The following is a 17,828-nucleotide window of genomic DNA, read 5'->3' as shown; positions in this document are numbered from 1 at the left end:
GATAATAATAATAATAATAATAATAATAACAACAACAATAATAAAAAAGAAGAAGAAGAATTAACTAAAAACAAGATTTAGCCAAAGATTCTGACTTTAACTTAATTTAATTTCAATTCAATTACTTTTTTTTTTAATTTTCCATTTTTTGTTAAATAAACACGATATAAAATGTTAAATTTAAAGGAATATGTTCAAATTAAATGTACCAGGAACATTTTCTAAAACATTCTTAAAGAGGAATAATTTTAATAAGTACCTTTGTTTTGTTTTACTTTCACTTTCCTTTAATTAAAACATTGTTTAATTTTTTTTACTGAGGTTTTATTTTCTTTCTTTTTTGAGCGTATACCTCCGCACCTGTAGGTGTCGCTGCACAGAGCGCGGAGCTGCAGACGTGACGCGATTCTCCGGCACTCGTTGGTGTTCAGCGCATGTGCAGCCGGATGTGGGTCATTATCAGCAGCAGCATCGTGGTTTATGGACGGCTAAGTGAGTGTTTGTCTCAGTTTATGTGGCGTTTGTAGCTTCCAACAGCGAAAAATGAGTGAAAGTGGCGCCGAAGCGGCTCCTGCTGCGGCCAAAGAGCTGCTGGCGCTGAATCCTGCACAGGAGTCCGACTTCAGAAAGAAGGTTCAGGAGGTGAAGAAGAAGAAATCAGGCAAGGTGGGTGAGACATGTGGCCTTGAAGGAGACCCGATAGTCTGCAGTTATTTTTCTTTTGTTTACTGTCGCTTAGTTTACTCTAAGACTGCCTATGTCTCTCTCTGTAGTCTGTGTTTAACTCTGGTTCAGGTGCCGTGACATCTTTATAGGCTCGTGGTCTTTACTCTGTCAGTCGGCCCACGTGCAGCGTATTTACTCAGGTTTACAGATGTAAGGCAGGCCCATTTAAAAAAAGAAGAAGAAATGACATCCTGTCTCAAGTTATTAAGTTTACGGACTGAGAAGAAGATTAATGTTATTACAGTAAAGAAATAAAGAGAACTGGCCCCAAAGAAACGTGACCAAACTGAATGTAAACTGATTTAAACAAGAAAATCTGTAAATGAGGCGAACATCTGTATGTTTAATATATATAAAGTGTATTTATTTTGTACTTTTATTTTGTAGACGTTTTAAAAGCCGGCCTGGGAAAAATAAATCTTTAAAGTTGTTTTTTCTCATAATTTAGTCTGTGCATTATATTGTATTATAAATCACAGGTGAAGGCCCAGCTCTCTGTGTAATGTGGTGATCTGTCTTTCCCCCATCACAGGCAAACCGTCTGACCCCAGGAGTGATTTACGTCAGCCACCTGCCCCGAAACCTGGTGGAGCCTCAGCTCAAATCTTACTTCGGTCAGTTTGGGAAGATCCTGCGGCTGCGGCTGTCCCGCAGTAAGAAGGTAACCCTGAACATGTGGAAACAGACGTGTGAATGTGTGAGGGGCGATCAGAATCTTCAACTGCATCTCTAAAACTTTCACAGCTATTGCAGCGATGTATCACTTCCTTAAAAACTTCACTTGGAGTCTTTTTATTTTTGATAAAACTTTAGAGGGAAATGGTCACTGTGAGGCTGATTATAGATTGTGTGGTTTGAGGCCTCATAGCCAGAACAGAAACTTCCAGATAAAAAATCTCAGGTATAACTCACCAGAAAAGGAGCCCACATGTTGCATCTAAGCAAAAAATGACCTTTGAACTATAACTTGGTAAAAAGTTGCAGGGATTTGTCTCCAGTAACAAAGTAATAAAACTGACTCCCAACACCTCCGTGTTTAGCAGGAGCAGTCGAGGAACTTCTTGATTGCTATTCTTGAATCCAGCACGCTCTGCAAACATTCCGATTTCTTTATTTTGGTTTAAGTAGTCCAGGCAGGAGCCTGTTTGAAGCTCCACTTCTTAAAATCTGGAGTTTTGGCTGAGACTGAAAATGATCTCAGATGTAAAAGTGGTCTGAGGTCAGATAACTGAGCCTAGAGTACTCTGGTACATTAAGCTTATCACCTGCTCTGCCTGTTATCAGAGTGATAAAACCCATGTGCCAACAAACATCTGGAGGGAATGAAAACATCTGAGAGTCTGTGACTGTCACTTTATTCCTCTCTCTGTTTGTTTGCAGACTGGTAACAGCAAAGGTTACGCTTTCATCGAGTTTGACTGCGATGAAGTGGCGAAGATCGTTGCAGAGACGATGAATAATTACCTGATGGGAGAGAGACTCATCAAATGTGAGTCAAACCTCATCTTTTAGATCCTGATTCACAGGAAGTTTTCCTCTAAGGGTCTTATTTCCTACCTGATGTTTATATAAATGTATACTTTTTTTTCCTCCCAGGTCAGGTGTTTCCTCCCGAGAAGGTGCACGAGAAGCTGTTTGTCGGCTCGGAGCGAGGGTTCAAAAAGCCGACGTATCCCGCGGTAACGCGTTACAACAAGAAGCACACAGAGGAGGAAATTGCAAAAATGACCGGCAAGCTGCTGCGCAAAGAGTCGAGGCTCCGAAAGAGGATTGCAGCATACGGCATCGAGTACGAATTCCCCGGATTCGTAAGTGTTTACACGCTGGAGCGGAAACATTAAACGGATTTAGGTTTTAAAAACTGGAAATGTGCCGTGACATGGCGGCATATTTAAAGGCGTCTGATTTAAGTAATGGATTTCTTCCAACTAAATTCCAAACAGCGTGCAGCTGTGATCTGTTCAGAAGCTTCAGTTTTTACAAAAAAGAAAAAGGATCTTCAGAGAATTACAGCGATTTGGAATACTGCTGATTCCATATAAATTCAACTGAATCTGGAAAGACTTTCCCACCTGTCCCCCTCAGAATCATCTGGTTATTTACAGAAACTTTAGATTATTTAATGAAGCCATGCACACTTTTACCCTCATGCTTTCTTTCCAGTCATTCCCTGCAGGAATCTCCCCACTTCAAATGCAAATTCCACAAACTAAACTCAGGGCTGTTTGTAGCTTAATAAAAAGGTTTTCCAAGTATGAAATCCTGTGATGTGCTGCGATTTAAGCCTGCGGGCTGCTGGGACTTGCAGTAGACTCCCTGCACAGTAAACAGGGAAAACTACAATCAGTGTCTTCATACTCTTTATTCTGTCTGAGCAACAGTCCAGAAAGTCAAAGCAGACTGTCTTTAACGTCAGGCCTCAGTTACTGTGTGCAGTCAGGACTGTTACACTGTCAGCTCGGCTTGGTCAAAAAAAAGTGAATTTTTTTTTTTTTTTTTTTGAGATTGTTCTTTCCGAGGTCTTATAAACTTCACCTTCACTGCTCTCTGTGCTCTTCCAGGCGGCTCAGGTTCCTAAGAAGAAGTCATCCTCCGATGCCGGGAACGTATCTTCGTGCACTGACGTAAGTCTTGTTGTCATGTTTGGTTTTATGTCGGGCGCAGAGTGAAAATGGCCCCAGGTCTCTCAGTGGTCTGGGGTCAGATAACTGCGCCTAAAGAACTGCGGTGCGTTAAGCTTATCGCGCGTGTCTGATAGTGCCAGCGTGATAAAACCCATGTACCAACATTTAAGCCTCTTACTTAAAATAGATGCATTTAACAACAAAATCTGCAAAGAAAGGATTGATATCATCCAGAGAGACAGAAGAAAGGTGTTGAATTTGATGCCTGAGCTTCATGCTGTACTTCCATGCAGTACTGGTTTTTACCACAAGGTGGAGCAGTGAGTCAGTATAATCTTTGCTCTTCTTTAGGACAGCACACCTGTCTGCACACCCTCTTTCCTCGAGAGAAGGAAGTCCACGGCGGCGGAAAATGATGCTGATGATGAGATCATCATCAAGATGCCAGCTGTAGACAAAGAGGAAGACTCTGAGGAGGAAGACTCTGAGGAGGAAGAGGAAGAAGGGAGTGACGATGAGGAGGAAGAGGGAAGCGAGGAGGACTCTGAGGAGGAAGCAGAGTGAAAGTCCTGAGTTTTGTTGTGGACTCTGAGAGCAGAGAAACGAACATCAGGATCCTGAACTGAATCGTTCTGTGTTCAGACATCGATGGGACATGTTTGTGTGACGGACACCGCTGAAGGCGAGCTGCGGCCGCGCGTGTACGACACACGAGGCTGCGTTTAGATTTTTTTGCTTCGTCTAAAAATGTGTAAACTATAATTCTTCAACAATAAATGTAAATATGGAAGGAAAGCAGGCGGGAAGGTAGATCGCTTCACATTTCAGCCACAGACTGTATTTAAAAGATGGTCGCAACCAAAGGGGCGTCACCTTTGTTGAGGATACCTGCCACCATTTACTTTTCAAATTCTGAAGTGTGTGTGTGTGTGTGTGTGTGTGTGTGTGTGTGTGTGTGTGTGTGTGTGTGTGTGTGTGTGTGTGTGTGTGTGTGTGTGTGTGTGTGTGTGTGTGTGTGTGTGTTGAATACACTTTAACTGCCGTGTATTCATCAGACCTCTGATAACTGAGGTAATTTTGATCGCAGCGCATCTGTGAATTTATTAAATATTTTCCCAAATAAAATTAAAAGTTTATATTAAAACCAACCAGAGATTTCCAATTTGTTTTATAGCCTCAGATTTTCCAGTGTTGCACTTTTAGACGTCGTCTAAACGCCCGTTCACCCTTACTGGAGATTTGACTCGGTGGAATTCTACATCATAACCACGAACGCCTCTGAAACCCGACCCTGACTAAATGGCATGTCGACAAAGCTCACGCCTCTTGTGATTGGCCTGTTGAGTACCATCACCTCTCCTGTTTCCAGTTATGTTTTTGGGGCAGTTCTTGAATTTAGCCGTCAGAATAAAATTATTGTGTCAGTATAAGGAAAAATAATCATACGGTCAATATAAGGACCCAAATGTCTGCAAATTCATGGTGGGAGATGGCTGAGTCCTTCAGAATGAGCAAAGAAGTGAAAAAACTAGAGGGACAAATTTAAGAGTGAGAACCTAGAGGAAAAAAATACCTGGCTTTTTGATTGTATCAGCTGTCAAATAAAACGGGGGCATAATCTCACCATAAATGCCGCTGCTAACATAGGCTACATTATTGACTCTGCAAAGACTCATTGCAGAAGTCTAAATCAGGTCTCTGATGAACACTTTTTGAGTGAAAGTTGTTGGAAAAAGGTGCGTCTGTGTTTCCTGAAGTCAACGCACGTGGGGTCAACTTGTGTGTGGACTGTTTTATGGACAAAAAGATGTGACAACATGTACAGGCCAGTGTAGAAACATAAAAATGGAGAATCGGGGTGAATCTGCAGTCCCTCCTGTGTAGCCTCATCTCATTTTAGTCCGTTTAAAATTCAAACTTCTGACTGATAGTCTGGCTCTTTAGGAATTGAGCAAGCATCTGATGCAGCAGAATCATCAGATTATTTAAAAACTAAGTCGACTAATGAGGAAGAGCATGCTTGTTAGTGTGCAGAGTGCTTCAGCATTGACAGATTTCTGCTTTTAAAAATGAATGATGTAAGCGTCTGAATAAACAGAGGGGGCAGAGAATAAGCTGTACTGTAGTGAACTTTTAAAAGAGCTTTGGAAAAACACACAAACTAATTTCTCTGTTGAGTAAAATCTGAAGCTCGCACACTTTGCGGTAGTTTCCCGGGAGAAACCAAAGCTGGAGGCAGTGCAGAGAACCTCAGCAGGGGAAACAGGAGTGCTGAGCTGATGAAGTTTTGAAGACTGAAAGCTGAAAGTTTTTCTCTGAATCGAGGGGACGATGTGACTGCTCCCTCGTTGACTAACAACTAATGACAAGCATACTTGTGTTTATCTTTGAACTTTATTTAATTCAGCTTAATAAAGTGTGACTTAATAATGCATATGTCTCTTTTTGAAATGAAGCTGTTGAACTGATTTGTTTTTTAAAGGTGTTAAATGTGTTTAGTCTTTCAATTTAAACTTTAAGTCGAAAATTTGCTTTCTTTTTTTATTTTTAAACTGAAAAAAGGGTGTCCCGATAAAACCCTGCAAAACCCCCGCATTATAAATAGAACTTCCCACTTCCTGTTTGACAGATTGGACCTTCGGTGTGGAGCACTTCTCTGTAACAATATGAAAGTTTTGAGTGTGTGGTTAGTTTTTACAGCGAGAAAAAGCTGGCGAGCGGGGAAAATCCTTGCAGGAGAGATCAGAAACTCCACACAATTCGTTTTATTACCAGTAAAAGGGCTGAAAAAAAAATTCCGTACTTCAGCATAAGTAATGTGACGCTCCTGAACTGGCCTCTGTTTACTATTAATTTACAGGAAATCTGAGAAATGCAACTGACTCAGTCTTTGTTTTTTCTGTAAAACATTTCTCTAAACTTTCTATGAGTAACAGCTGTTACACAGTTGTAAGTATGATTTGGTTCCTGAAAAAAATTGCAGCAATCGTTAAGTCCTGTTGGGAAAAACTAAACGACGCCACTTGATACTGATGCTCACCCGTAGAGACGATCCATACCAATGCTGGGATTGGTATCAGATCGATAATCTGGCTCTATCCTCCAAGTTCAGCATGTAGCCCACTGAATTGTTTGTTTTTTTTACAAATTAAAAACTGTACTTCAAACATGCACAATAAAAAAATCTCTGAATCTTTTTGCGTTGAAAGTCACATCTTTTAATAATAGCCTACAACACATTTAAACAACAGAAGTTGACCCAAAGACAGGCACGTATACCTTCCTCTTCTCAAAACAAAACCGAAAGGTGTGTTAACTTATTATTGTGGAAAATGAAAGTGATTTGGTGGTAATTGAAATGTGTTCAGAATTTGGTGAACTGAGATTGATCTCTTAAGCTATGAAACACTGCTCTCCCTTACATAAGCTGCCTTTATAGGTTAAAAGTATCAGTATCGGTATTGATATCAGCAATACCTCCCCTGTATTTACCGGGTGTTTTTGACCTTTCAGACGGGGAATGTAGACTATTAAAACATTCCTCTTTCCGAAGAGTTTAGAAGAAGGTCTTGTATAGAGGTTATCCTGCCTGTAAACACAATAGCTCAAAAAGTTTTGAATCAATTCCAACAAAACTTTGCAGGGGTGTAGACCACCGCTGGTCTACACCCCCCAACCAGATCGGTTTAATGTCAGACAATATTTTCACAGACCGGCCTTTAAGCTGTCACGGATAAACAACAAAATAAAATGATACGATCAAGACAAAAACTGTGGTGTTTTGTAAATACAATAATAAACGTGAATTCACTGTGTAATTGTGTAACTTTATTAGCAGAGTCCTCCGGAAATGCTGCAACAACATTAAGAGCAACATCCTCCGCTCTGCCCCTTAATGCCCTCTGGTCACTATGGTAATGCGTAAATATTTCTTTCAAAATAAGACGCACAACTACAACATGGGAAAAGATCCAGGGAAACCGAGTTAACGATAAAAACCCTGAAAACCATGAATTTCACACCTGAGCCTCAACTCTCGTGGCCCGGTACCAGTTCGTGACCCGGGGGTTGGGGACCGCTGGGGTAGAGTGCAGTGATGTTAACAGTCTAATAAAATTTGGCCTACATCTACTGAGGTCTTGAAGGTCAGCAGATTGATCTTAGTGTCAAAGTGCTCTGTAGACTTAAACCTATGATTCTTCCTGCCTTTGTGTTAGGGAAAATATTCTAAAACACTTCTTCAGTAAAGACTCAGAGAAACACACAGAACTTCTTGCTAGCAAGGGCAGCCTCCAGACTGAGACTCGCGTTGAGCACTGCCCCTGGTCTTTATTTTATACTCCATTGAACGTGTGTACGTGTGTGTGTGTGTGTGTGTGTGTGTGTGTGTGTGTGTGTGTGTCCTGCTGATCAAAGGGTCATAAAAGGTACATCCTTGGTCAGGAGAAGGGTGAGGAAGTCCAGCAGTTAAAGCACTTAGACTAAAACAAACGTAACTACGTTAATCCTGCCATAAAACAATAAAACCAGGTACAAGCTCTCTCGTTCTCCCAGGACGTGGGGGTGCATTCCTGGGGTGCACGCCAAGCCTGCAGCCTGCTAGAGATCACACACAATTAATTATATGCCTCTAAGTATACATGGTTGAATATTTCCTAATACAAATAACTACATGCAGTATTCTACCATATGCAAACTTATATCACTAAAAGATTATACTGACTACTAAATACAATTTTCCATTGACACTTTGTCTGTATTAACAACATATAGGCACGTAGGGGATGACATACGGGGATTCTAAGTATCTTCCTCTGGAGGTCAACCAGGGTCAAACTTTCATAAAATGTCTATTATCTTTAAAATTATGTCTTTTACAATTCTACTGCCTTTGTTTGTATTGGAAATATTTATGAAATGATGCTGTTATGCCTGGGCTGAGGTAATAAGGTAATAGGCTTCGTCTGGCCACGAAACTGCTTGTCAGTCATCTATCCCAACAAAAACTATACAGAACGAAGATCAGTGATCACAGGGTGGGTGGAAGACGCGATGAAGCACCTCGTGATAACACCAAAATAAGATAAGATAGAACTTTATTAATCCCTCGGGTGGGTTCCTCTGGGAAATTCGATAATTCGAAAATGTGCAAAGGATGAAAAAAATGACGGGAAACCGTGCAAAGTTGTGCAGTTTATGAAGACGTGCCAAACGTTTTTGTCTAACCTCACACCTCCGTTTAATTGTCTTTGTGACCATTTGACCTTTGACCCTACAAATGTCACATACTCCATTACACATAATACGCATTGCAAAACCTGCATAACTATTAACAAGTCAGCCATATTCTTGTGAATCAGAAATAGCAAAGAACTGTTAGAGACATGCGTCATTACTTTAAAATGGTCATCAAAGCGAATTTAGGGGAAGTCCCGATGACGTCTACCGCATCTCATAAGAGGAAGCGGAAGATGCACCATGCCTGGGCACCATGCGTCTAAAATCAGTTTTGTCATCTCGATTTATAGGAAACATCCTCACAAAAATGGCTATTCTGCTTGGACTTTTTTCTGCTCTCCTGTTTGGTAAGCTTTATATATTTTTATGCAAAGCCTGTGTGTTTACATTAAAGAAACAAAGTCAGCTGGTTTCTGTGGGATTGGGTTTGAAACTCATATTAAACATGGCTGTTTGTTGCATCATCGAAAATACCAATACCGGTGTTTGAGACTCATTAACTGCTTTCTTTTTTTTTTTTTTTACATTTTAGTGTCTGAAGCCATATTTGTGTACAATGTCAACTCAACCATCATGGACTCAGCACTCCTGGGATGTAGCGTGCCAGTTAAAACAGACTTGAAAAATCTTCGCTTTTACTGGCAGGATGAAAGGAAGGCTGTTTTGTACTCTTTCAATAAAGGAAAGACAATGTTCACGCATGTAAAAGACCCTTATCTGAACAGGACCGCGGCCTTCACCCAGGAAATGACGAAAGGAAATATTTCAGTCCTAGTCAAGAATTTGACTCTTGGAGATAATGGGAGGATATTTGAAGCTTACGCTGCAGTTTTTAATGGTTCGGAGACAGTGATGCAGACCTCAAAAGTTTGCCATGCAAATTTGTATGTAACAGGTAAGAGAGGAAGTTGGCTTTGCTGATGTTTATGTTTTATGAAGAAGTGAGTATACCAGCGAAATTTCTGAAAAAGGCTTTTTTGAGTTAACACTCAAAGTTCACACTAAATATGCATAAGTTGTTTGGGATTAAAGAGAAGATATGTGAACTCTTTTCTTTTTGTGAATTTCACTTTAGTTAGAGCACATGATTTTAAATCATAATGGATTGCATAACTAAAGACGCAACTTCCCATGTAATTTATTTTTAACTCACTACATGTAAGAGTAAGAGAGAAAAAAATGAGAGATTTAGCTGATTTTGAAATATGTTATTAGCTGTGGAATACAACAGGCTAGCTGTTAGCTTTGGATAAAACTGGGTTTATGGTTAGCTTTAACGATCAGAAGAAATTACTTCTACTGATTTAAAGGTATTAGTGGATGGATATTATTAGCCATGACCATGCAAACTATAGTTGATCACAGAGGGTTTTGGGAGCCGGTTGGGGAATAAACGCTTTTCTCTAGCAACAGATCGGTTGCTAGGGAAAGATTCAGGTCACTGATTGGTCGGTAGGCCTGTGTGACTTTAGCAGTCATTTTCCCAGCAACTACCACCAACCAGTCAGGAATTATTCATTTCCCCTCATGACCAGTCTCGATGTCAGACAAGTTAATGTCATCACGTGTCTGCAAAACCTCAGTAGGTAGAATGATGGTATCAGTTTGATTAATCTAACTCTCACTCGAAACCGAACAAGCATTCTTAAAGATGAAAGGGACTTTTTTTAAAATTGACTTTAACATTCTTCCCCTCTCTCCTCAGTGCCTTACAAGCACCTCAAGCTGGCTGTAAACACTAAAACAATGACTTCAGTGTGCACGCTGCATGGTGTATTTCCAGCTCCTGAGATACGCTGGACCATCCACTACAACCACTCTGAATCCTTGGTTGAGTCGAAGCATGTCCACACTAAGACAGAGCAGGATCCTGAAAACTATTTGTACACCTCTAGCAGCACTCTCCACATCCCTGCAGATCATTACCGAGCCATTACCTGTCTGTGCCACAACCCCACTTCAAATACGACTCTGAACGCCACTTATACTTTAAGCAAAGGTAGGTTAAAAGTTCATAATGCCCTGTTTTCAACATGTTGAGTCAGAAAACAGGAAACAGGAAGAGCTTTGTGGATACAGACTGTGTCTTTCTGCTTCTCCAGGTGCAGCAGTGTGGAGTTTACCTGGCCGGACTGCAGGTCTCATAGTGGCTGCTGCAGTTCTTCTAACAGCTCTGCAGCAGCTGTAGTTCACACATGATGTGAGTTGATCGACAGAAGAAGCTTTTTTCAGGTTTATATATGTTTAAAGGACGTGTATGTGTTTCTGTCTCTTGTGTATGTGACACAGCAACATCTTAGTGCCTTTACATTTTGAATACAGGTATTAGAAATAGATTAATCTGTGTATTTTGTCCACCTGAAGATAGAAAAATCTGTTAATTTATTTTCTGTTCCTTTCTCAGGGCCTGGTTTTGGTGGTGGACGACTTCAGCTGGTCTAGGATATTCAAAGTACACCAAAGTTTGTGTGACTTTTGATGTATTTATAAGTGTATTTATGCCACACTACTCCAGTCTTATTGCAAGCCCAAATCAGAGACTTTTGAAAATGCTGCTTATCCAGTTTCAGTCTGGCCTGGACGGGAAAACACAGACTGAGTTTCATGAATCAGAAAAATGAAACCAAAAGATCACACCTAGGATCAGGTTCCCTGTGTGGTTTCATCCATTTCGTGTCAGTAGTTACTTCAGGATTTCATAAAAGGAACAATTGCGCACACATGTGGGTCAAAAACCTCGAGGTGGATAATAATAGTCCTGCTAGTTTTGTGTTCAGTGAAGGGAGTGCGGGCAGAAGATGAAAGGAGTAGAGATTGTGAAGGTGGATGAGTTTAAATGTTTGGGCTCGACCTTCCAAATAGACAGAGCAGACGAGACGTGAAGAAAAGAAACAGAGGAAGACCTCGGAGATTCATGGATGTAGTGAAGGACTGGTGATGGGGGAGGGTGCTGGGAGTGATCTGTTTTGAAAAGCAGCAGAAATCTCCTTTTAAACTTGTTTGGTTTTTTTAGCACTATGATTGTGAAGCACTTTGTTATATTTATCTATATGAATAAAATGTTATTTTACTTATGCTTCTGTTTCTTATTTTACAGTTTTGCCATTAAAGTTTAAAGGTTTTTTAGTTCTTCCTGATATTTCCTGGTGGTTCCTGTAAAGTTTTGGAAATCCATTCAGATTATGCTGATGGCATAGTGAACTACACTCACCAGCCTTATTGTGATTGGCTCATAACTTTGTGGCAAGATGTAAACATAATGGTCTCCCCCTGCAACCCATAATAATGGCAGAGGAGAGCGCTGGACTGCAAACAACAAAGCACCTTTACAACCTTACTTTTTATGCTGCTGGGTGGCTTCATTTACAATAATACATGTTTTTTAGTATATTTATGTTTTATATTATAAGCTGAAAAATGTTTTATTCAGACTTCAAGAGAAATATGGTGAAGGACCCCCCCCCCCCCCCCCCCCTTTTGACTCCACCCTGCAGGCTGTACAGAAAGCAGCCCTCAGTCATCAGTTGTGTGACCAAAATACAAAACACTCTATTTTTTTTTTCAGTGTGAACCAAAATAAGCGACTGAGTCCATGAAATCAGAAGGAAAGAGATTACAGAGGTCAAGATGACCAAAGCTTATCGCCATCTGGTGGAGAGAAAGCAGATTTAAGTCACGTCCACACTGGCTTCAGTTTACTGATCTTGAAGATATGTCCATGTTTTTTGCTGTTTGTGGATGTTATTATTCATGAACATGATTAATAACCCACCATGAATTTATCAACCAACCTTCTGCATCTTTTCATAGATTTTACAGGACCTGATTAAACTGATTGAGGCTAATGGTGCGGATAATGCAGAGCTGTGTGAAATATGCGTCTCTCTCTCTTTAATATTGCAGTCTTCTGATCTTATTGTAATTTCTCTGTAGTTATTATTACATAAATAAACTTCTCTTTTAGCACAATTTTCAGATATTTCATGAATCTAAATATTTTTTTCATCTTTTTGCACAAAAATCTTGAAGACTTCCACATCTGTAAACCAGATGTTTGTTCACATTTAGCTTGAAACTGAAGCATGGAAGTAATTTGTTGTTGATCAAAGTATTATGGAGTTACTGGTTCATCAGTGTTTTGATGTTAAAATAATACAAGCGTACTGGATTACAGAAAGCACAATTTGTGGGGGTTTTAGCTTATTTTACATGATTGAAAACTGTGATTAATTTTGCATTAGAATATTTTAGAGTAGCCATCACAAATAAAGGACAAGGTACAGGTGTGAGAAACCCAAACAGCCATTAAAATAAAGTAGCTCGGTCACTGGTTTATTGGATTATTTCTTCAGTAATTGTAGGTTATAGTTCTCCTCGGATCAACTTTTTTTTTATTGGTATTTATGAGCCTGTTTGAGCTGGGCGTATTGATTTAGTCATGACACGACAGGAAAATCAAATTAATCAATTATATTTTCAGCTCATTTTGGTTGATCTACTGAAGATGACACCACTTAGGACACAAATGTGGGACCCAAACCCTGCAAGAGACACCGAATCTCCTCACTGTAGGGTTAAAAGTTCAAGTTTTTCCTTTAATTTGTCCCTCGTCTGCAGCTGCGAGGTAAATTGGGAAAAATGAAGAGTGTTTTTAAGATGCCGCCTTTGTGGCTGCTTTAATGAAGTGTGTGTCTCTAAGGGTCCTACAGGGTTAAGCCCATGTTTGTCAAACAATGTGAGAGAAAAGGTGCTGCTGCACAAGTGGCATTAGTGGTATTTGGTGTGTTTTTACATACGTGTGTGTGTGTGTGATGGGTTCAGACGCCTGACCTTCTGGGTGGGGGGTGGAGGGTGAAGCCAGCCAGGACTTAAAGCTGTTGGACAGACGGGCTCACAGGGAACAGAGCGGGAAACAGTCGAACAAGCTAAGCAAACAAGGAGAGGATTTTCCGCTCGGCCTGATCGTGTGTGGACACATGACGCCGCTGGAATCACGCTCAAAGGTCGGAGGTCAGACTTTAGCAAATACCAAACTAGTAAAGACCTCATGTGTTCAGTCAATGACATTTCCATTCATTTAGATCATTATTTCGTCTCCACAGTGAGTGGACGGCGACATGCTGAAGAATCACGACACCGAAAGACCTGAAATATGTTCAATGCAGTTCCTTTTAGACACGAATGATTGTTTCAAAGTAGGTCTGAGTGTTTTCTGTGTCATTCTTTAAAATTGAAACGCATCCGTGCATCACTGAATTAATTCAAGCTGGCTTGTGTTTACTTTTTATGGACATTTGTTACATATATGTAGAGTTTCTTTGGCATTCTTTCAGTTTTATTTAGTTTTTTTCATCTGTCTGGAACAACAACATGAATACTTCAGTAGCAAACAATCCCCTGGCATTTATTTTGAAACTTCAGTTGCTGTTAGCCAACTAGCATGCACTAGTTTGCTCTGGTTTCTCCTCCTTTCCCCTCTAATATGATCAGAATTTATAAAATAAAAATTGTATGGCATTCATTAAGACTTAAAATTAATGACTGAGCAGGAAATAACTGAGGTTATAAGCTGGGTGAGAAGGAGGTACATTTTTTTCAGACTCCCATAGATTTAGACAGAAACGCCCCCTGCTGGTCATTGGAAACACTGCAAGTCTAAAGCATTGGTTTCACTTTTCAGACCCAAAGACGCTGCAGACCTCTGGTTTCAAAAAGCTGAGAGCCAAAACGCTCAGCCTTCAAACGCACAACCTCACAAACCATTCGGTGATGTCACACAGGTTACATCTTTTAAATACAGGCTATGACAAACACTTTATTCAGTTTCAGACTTGCATGTTTCTGCAGTTTCCCTGAAAATGTTCTTTATCAGTTAGATCCAAACTAATTTAGAACAATCAACTGATCATTAAATGAAAAAGTCAATTTATGGGGCCAAACTCCCAGCATGCACTCAGGTAGTGCAGCCATTCTCGGGAGCCTCTTGTTCCTGGTTCCCATGTCTCTGCTGGGATTAATCCCTGAACCACAGGTGTGATAATCCCAAACAGAATGGCCCTGCTGAACACAGGGACTGACGGTGCTCAGGCCCCAGTCTGCTTTGATCAGAGCCAGCAGCAGCTGTTCCCGTCGGTCCACAAACGGAGCCGGGAACGCCAAAGATACAAGAGGGCTAAACGACCCAACAGGGATCCTCTGTGACAGACACTGAGGGATGGAGGTGTTGGACAAACTCAGGACAAACATCACCCTGAACAGATTTAGCAGCAGGAAACACAGTAGAAGAAGCTTTGCACAGCGACCAGGACACTGATGATGAGTTTAAATCAGAGAGAAGAGTCTTTGATAGTTTTTATCTGTCACGGTGCTGAGGAAACCAGTCTGAAGGTCTGCTACTCGGTGTGGGCTTAAATGGGAAGAGGTTCATCAAGCTACAAAAAGAAAACTGTGTCTACAAAGTCTGAAATGCTCTGAACGTGGACAACACGTCCTCTGGACCCTGCCTCTCTGATAGTAATGGGTTGCATCAGTGCCTGTGGAGTTGGTAGGTTGCACATCTGGAAAAAGACCATCAGTGCTGAAAGACACGTCCCATTGAGAAGACATGTTTTCAGGGAAGGTATGGCATATTTCAGCAAGACAGTGCTAAACCACATACTGCATCTATTCCAGCAGCATGGCTTCACAATAAGAGTCTGAAAACATTTTGAAGCTTCATAAAATGACTCAGTGGGCCCAGCAGCTCGAATCCTCAATCACCCAAAACGTCAGCAGCCACAGCAGCTGTGATGTCATGCACGGGTTTCTGGACTCCACATTCAGAAGCCTCAATGGTAGAATTTTGTTGCTATTGATTGCTAAATACAGATAATTAATAAACAGATAATTATTATTGACCAAAAACAACACTGATAACATGGCAGCAGCCATAAAGCTAAATTCAGTGAAATTAACATGTTTTTTTATGCTCAGCTCTAACCTGCTGCTAAGAAACTGATTTTGTACTCTATGTTGTGTTAGCTGTAATCAGACTGTCTGTCAGTAATTTATCACAGAGGTTTTTTTTAACAGAAAATTTTCCTTTTTGCATTTTTTCTACTCGATAGCACAAACTAACATTTCACATATGTCCAGATTTTTTTTTACTGTTTTGCTTCTGTTGAAATGTGTCCACATCCTCATAGTTCCCAGTTTCCACAGACTGTCTGTTAATCAGGGTTTTCTCTCCATTCTTCTTGAGTTTTTTTTACCTTTACCTTTCCTTAGAAACCACAATGAGATGCCTGTAGTTGTGAACTCCGGCTGTATCGATTAGCTTCACCTTAGCGAACTACAGCAGCCGATAACAAGTGCTCAAATGATCCCGAGGCATAAAGAAATCTTATATTTTATGCACTCAGTTCTCAGAGCTGCTCCAACATAAAATACTTCTCCAAAGAAAGTCAGGAAAACGTCTTGCAGCAATTTAGAAAAATCATGATGTCATTAGGGGTACGATTTTGGGTGGTTTTACCAAAATATCCCCAGCGTTACCTCCACATGTTGCAGTGCTGGTGAAACATGTGCATTAGTCAGTAAGATCAGAAAACATCCACATAAAAGCCATCCTGTTCTCTTCCACATATCGTGGCTCTGAACATTTTTATTCATAAAATGTGTTTATTCTCTTTCGTTTGTGCTTCAAGATGATTGGGATCCAATCAGACGAGGACCAGGAGTGTTTCTGATTTACAGCAAAGACACTGATTGCACTTTGGAGCTCCTACACAGCATTGAACCAAGTCCAGGTCTTGATGGCAGATGGAAACCCCTCAGGGAGAGGAGGACAAGATCACGGAGCGACAAAAAAGCCCAAGAAAGATAATAAAAATTATAGATAAAGGGTAGAAAACATTCAAATTTCATTCCAGAGTAAATGTACAAATCAGAAAGAAAAAATGAAGAAGATGAAGATCATCTCCATACCGCTCGAATGTTATGGCAAAGAGTGACCAGCTGAATCTTACATAAATTATCAAATAATCAACAAGGCTGCGGGTGGAAGTTATCCATTGATTTCTTATCTGTCTGTGTTTCGTTGCTGTGGATAGATATAGTTACAGTTTTATTCATAATCTGATTTGTTTTGTTTCATAAATGGACCCAAAAAGTCAATATCTAAACAAAAGCATCACAGAAGCTGATCTAAAGTTTAGTAAAATAAGTAAAAGAGGCAAAAGAAAATCATCCCAAGTTGAACAGACTGATCCCGAAACCCTCAGAGATCAACGTCCTTCGAGGATTTAAAAAAAAACTACTTCAGGACTAATCAGAAAATTATTTTAACCCAGAGGAAGCCACAGCCAGAAGATGAAGCCGGTATTAAAAGTTTGCTCCTGTGAAGGAGCCGTCTCATATGAACTGACTTGTTCGGAGTAACCATCCATCCCACACGGCTTAAATGAGTTTTTCAACCCTGAAAATCTGGCTAGCTCCTATTACGAGGTTACGAGGGATCAGAAATGCCAGAAAAATTGCATTTCATCCCACTGATATGTACTTCAAATATATTCACGCACTCAGTATGAAGGTACCGTTTTGCCTAGTTTCATTAATGCTTTTTTTTCTTTACTTTTTTTTAAAGCTCTTCTCAGATTTGTCTCATTTTATGTAGAACGGCTCAATTTGTTTGATCCGCCGTCCATCCTATGTTAACCAAGGATGTGCATGACTCTTATGAGTGTTTATAAAAGTTAAATGAATAATTTTTGAAAGAGAATCTTCCATAAAAATATTTAGAAATAAAGATTTAGTTTGCAGGACTTTAAAAACCGAATAGTTGACAAGATAGTGCACCTGTTTCTCCACTGGAGGGCAGCCTTTACCAGCGAATTCCCAGTTGTGTGTGTGTGTGTGTGTGTGTGTGTGTGTGTGTGTTGATGAGAAGTCCTCTGCTCTAACTTTCCCACTCTGAAGTCCCGTTATGAGATCTTTGATTTGCAGATGTGTTGTTACCTGCTATCATTGTTTGTGTTGTCACTCAGATGTGGGTGAGCTATGTCCTGCAGTGACCAGACACGCAGACGCACACACACACACACACACACACACACACACACACACACACACACACACACACAGAGTGAAACAAAAATACACCGTGAAACACACATGCTGTGGAGACTTTGTGGTAATATACCCTCCCTGTTGTCCTGTCAGGTTGCGTTTCACACTGTCAGGGTCACCCACCGTGTCCCGGGC

At 40.5% G+C, this 17,828-nt stretch overlaps 2 protein-coding genes and 2 non-coding genes across 5 annotated transcripts; all 4 read left to right on the top strand.

Moving 5' to 3' along the window:
• The first annotated feature begins 371 nt into the window (after nucleotides 1–371).
• nifk (nucleolar protein interacting with the FHA domain of MKI67) lies at nucleotides 372–4,498 on the top strand. The gene is made up of 6 exons (XM_026144792.2): nucleotides 372–666; nucleotides 1,259–1,387; nucleotides 2,107–2,215; nucleotides 2,323–2,534; nucleotides 3,288–3,350; nucleotides 3,702–4,498. Exons 1-6 carry the CDS (start codon nucleotides 544–546, stop codon nucleotides 3,912–3,914), a joined length of 849 nt encoding a protein of 282 aa, XP_026000577.1. The 5' UTR covers nucleotides 372–543; the 3' UTR covers nucleotides 3,915–4,498.
• Nucleotides 1,907–2,037, top strand: LOC113008547 (small nucleolar RNA ACA64). Its single transcript, XR_003270039.1, has one exon. It is a non-coding gene; the product is annotated as a small nucleolar RNA ACA64 (small nucleolar RNA).
• On the top strand, nucleotides 3,387–3,517 carry LOC113008548 (small nucleolar RNA ACA64). The gene has a single exon (XR_003270040.2). It is a non-coding gene; the product is annotated as a small nucleolar RNA ACA64 (small nucleolar RNA).
• A 4,232-nt stretch (nucleotides 4,499–8,730) lies between the features above and the next one.
• On the top strand, nucleotides 8,731–11,133 carry LOC113007829 (putative selection and upkeep of intraepithelial T-cells protein 1 homolog). Of its 2 annotated transcripts, XM_026144793.2 has the most exons (5): nucleotides 8,731–8,935; nucleotides 9,121–9,483; nucleotides 10,294–10,587; nucleotides 10,691–10,788; nucleotides 10,993–11,133. In XM_026144793.2, exons 1-4 carry the CDS (start codon nucleotides 8,842–8,844, stop codon nucleotides 10,774–10,776), a joined length of 837 nt encoding a protein of 278 aa, XP_026000578.1. In that variant the 5' UTR covers nucleotides 8,731–8,841; the 3' UTR covers nucleotides 10,777–10,788; nucleotides 10,993–11,133. The 2 variants fall into 2 exon arrangements, with proteins under 2 accessions (XP_026000578.1, XP_080146938.1); XM_080290812.1 differs by lacking the exon at nucleotides 8,731–8,935 and having other exon boundaries at nucleotides 8,942–9,483.
• Nucleotides 11,134–17,828: the final 6,695 nt, after the last annotated feature.

The sequence above is a fragment of the Astatotilapia calliptera genome, chromosome 16 (genome assembly GCF_964374335.1).
Source record: "Astatotilapia calliptera chromosome 16, fAstCal68.1, whole genome shotgun sequence".
In the NCBI taxonomy this organism is placed as follows: Eukaryota; Metazoa; Chordata; class Actinopteri; order Cichliformes; family Cichlidae; genus Astatotilapia; species Astatotilapia calliptera.
This window is presented reverse-complemented; position numbering and strand designations above follow the sequence as displayed.

Bases quoted from the DNA above. Each gene is read 5' to 3' on its own strand.
- nifk (XM_026144792.2), top strand. From the start codon at position 544: ATGAGTGAAAGTGGCGCCGAAGCGGCTCCTGCTGCGGCCAAAGAGCTG. The intron at 1,388-2,106 runs GTAACCCTGAAC...GTTTGTTTGCAG, and splicing joins GGCTGTCCCGCAGTAAGAAG to ACTGGTAACAGCAAAGGTTA. The intron at 2,535-3,287 runs GTAAGTGTTTAC...GTGCTCTTCCAG, and splicing joins AGTACGAATTCCCCGGATTC to GCGGCTCAGGTTCCTAAGAA.
- LOC113007829 (XM_080290812.1), top strand. From the start codon at position 8,955: ATGCAAAGCCTGTGTGTTTACATTAAAGAAACAAAGTCAGCTGGTTTC. The intron at 9,484-10,293 runs GTAAGAGAGGAA...CTCTCTCCTCAG, and splicing joins TGCAAATTTGTATGTAACAG to TGCCTTACAAGCACCTCAAG. The intron at 10,588-10,690 runs GTAGGTTAAAAG...CTGCTTCTCCAG, and splicing joins CACTTATACTTTAAGCAAAG to GTGCAGCAGTGTGGAGTTTA.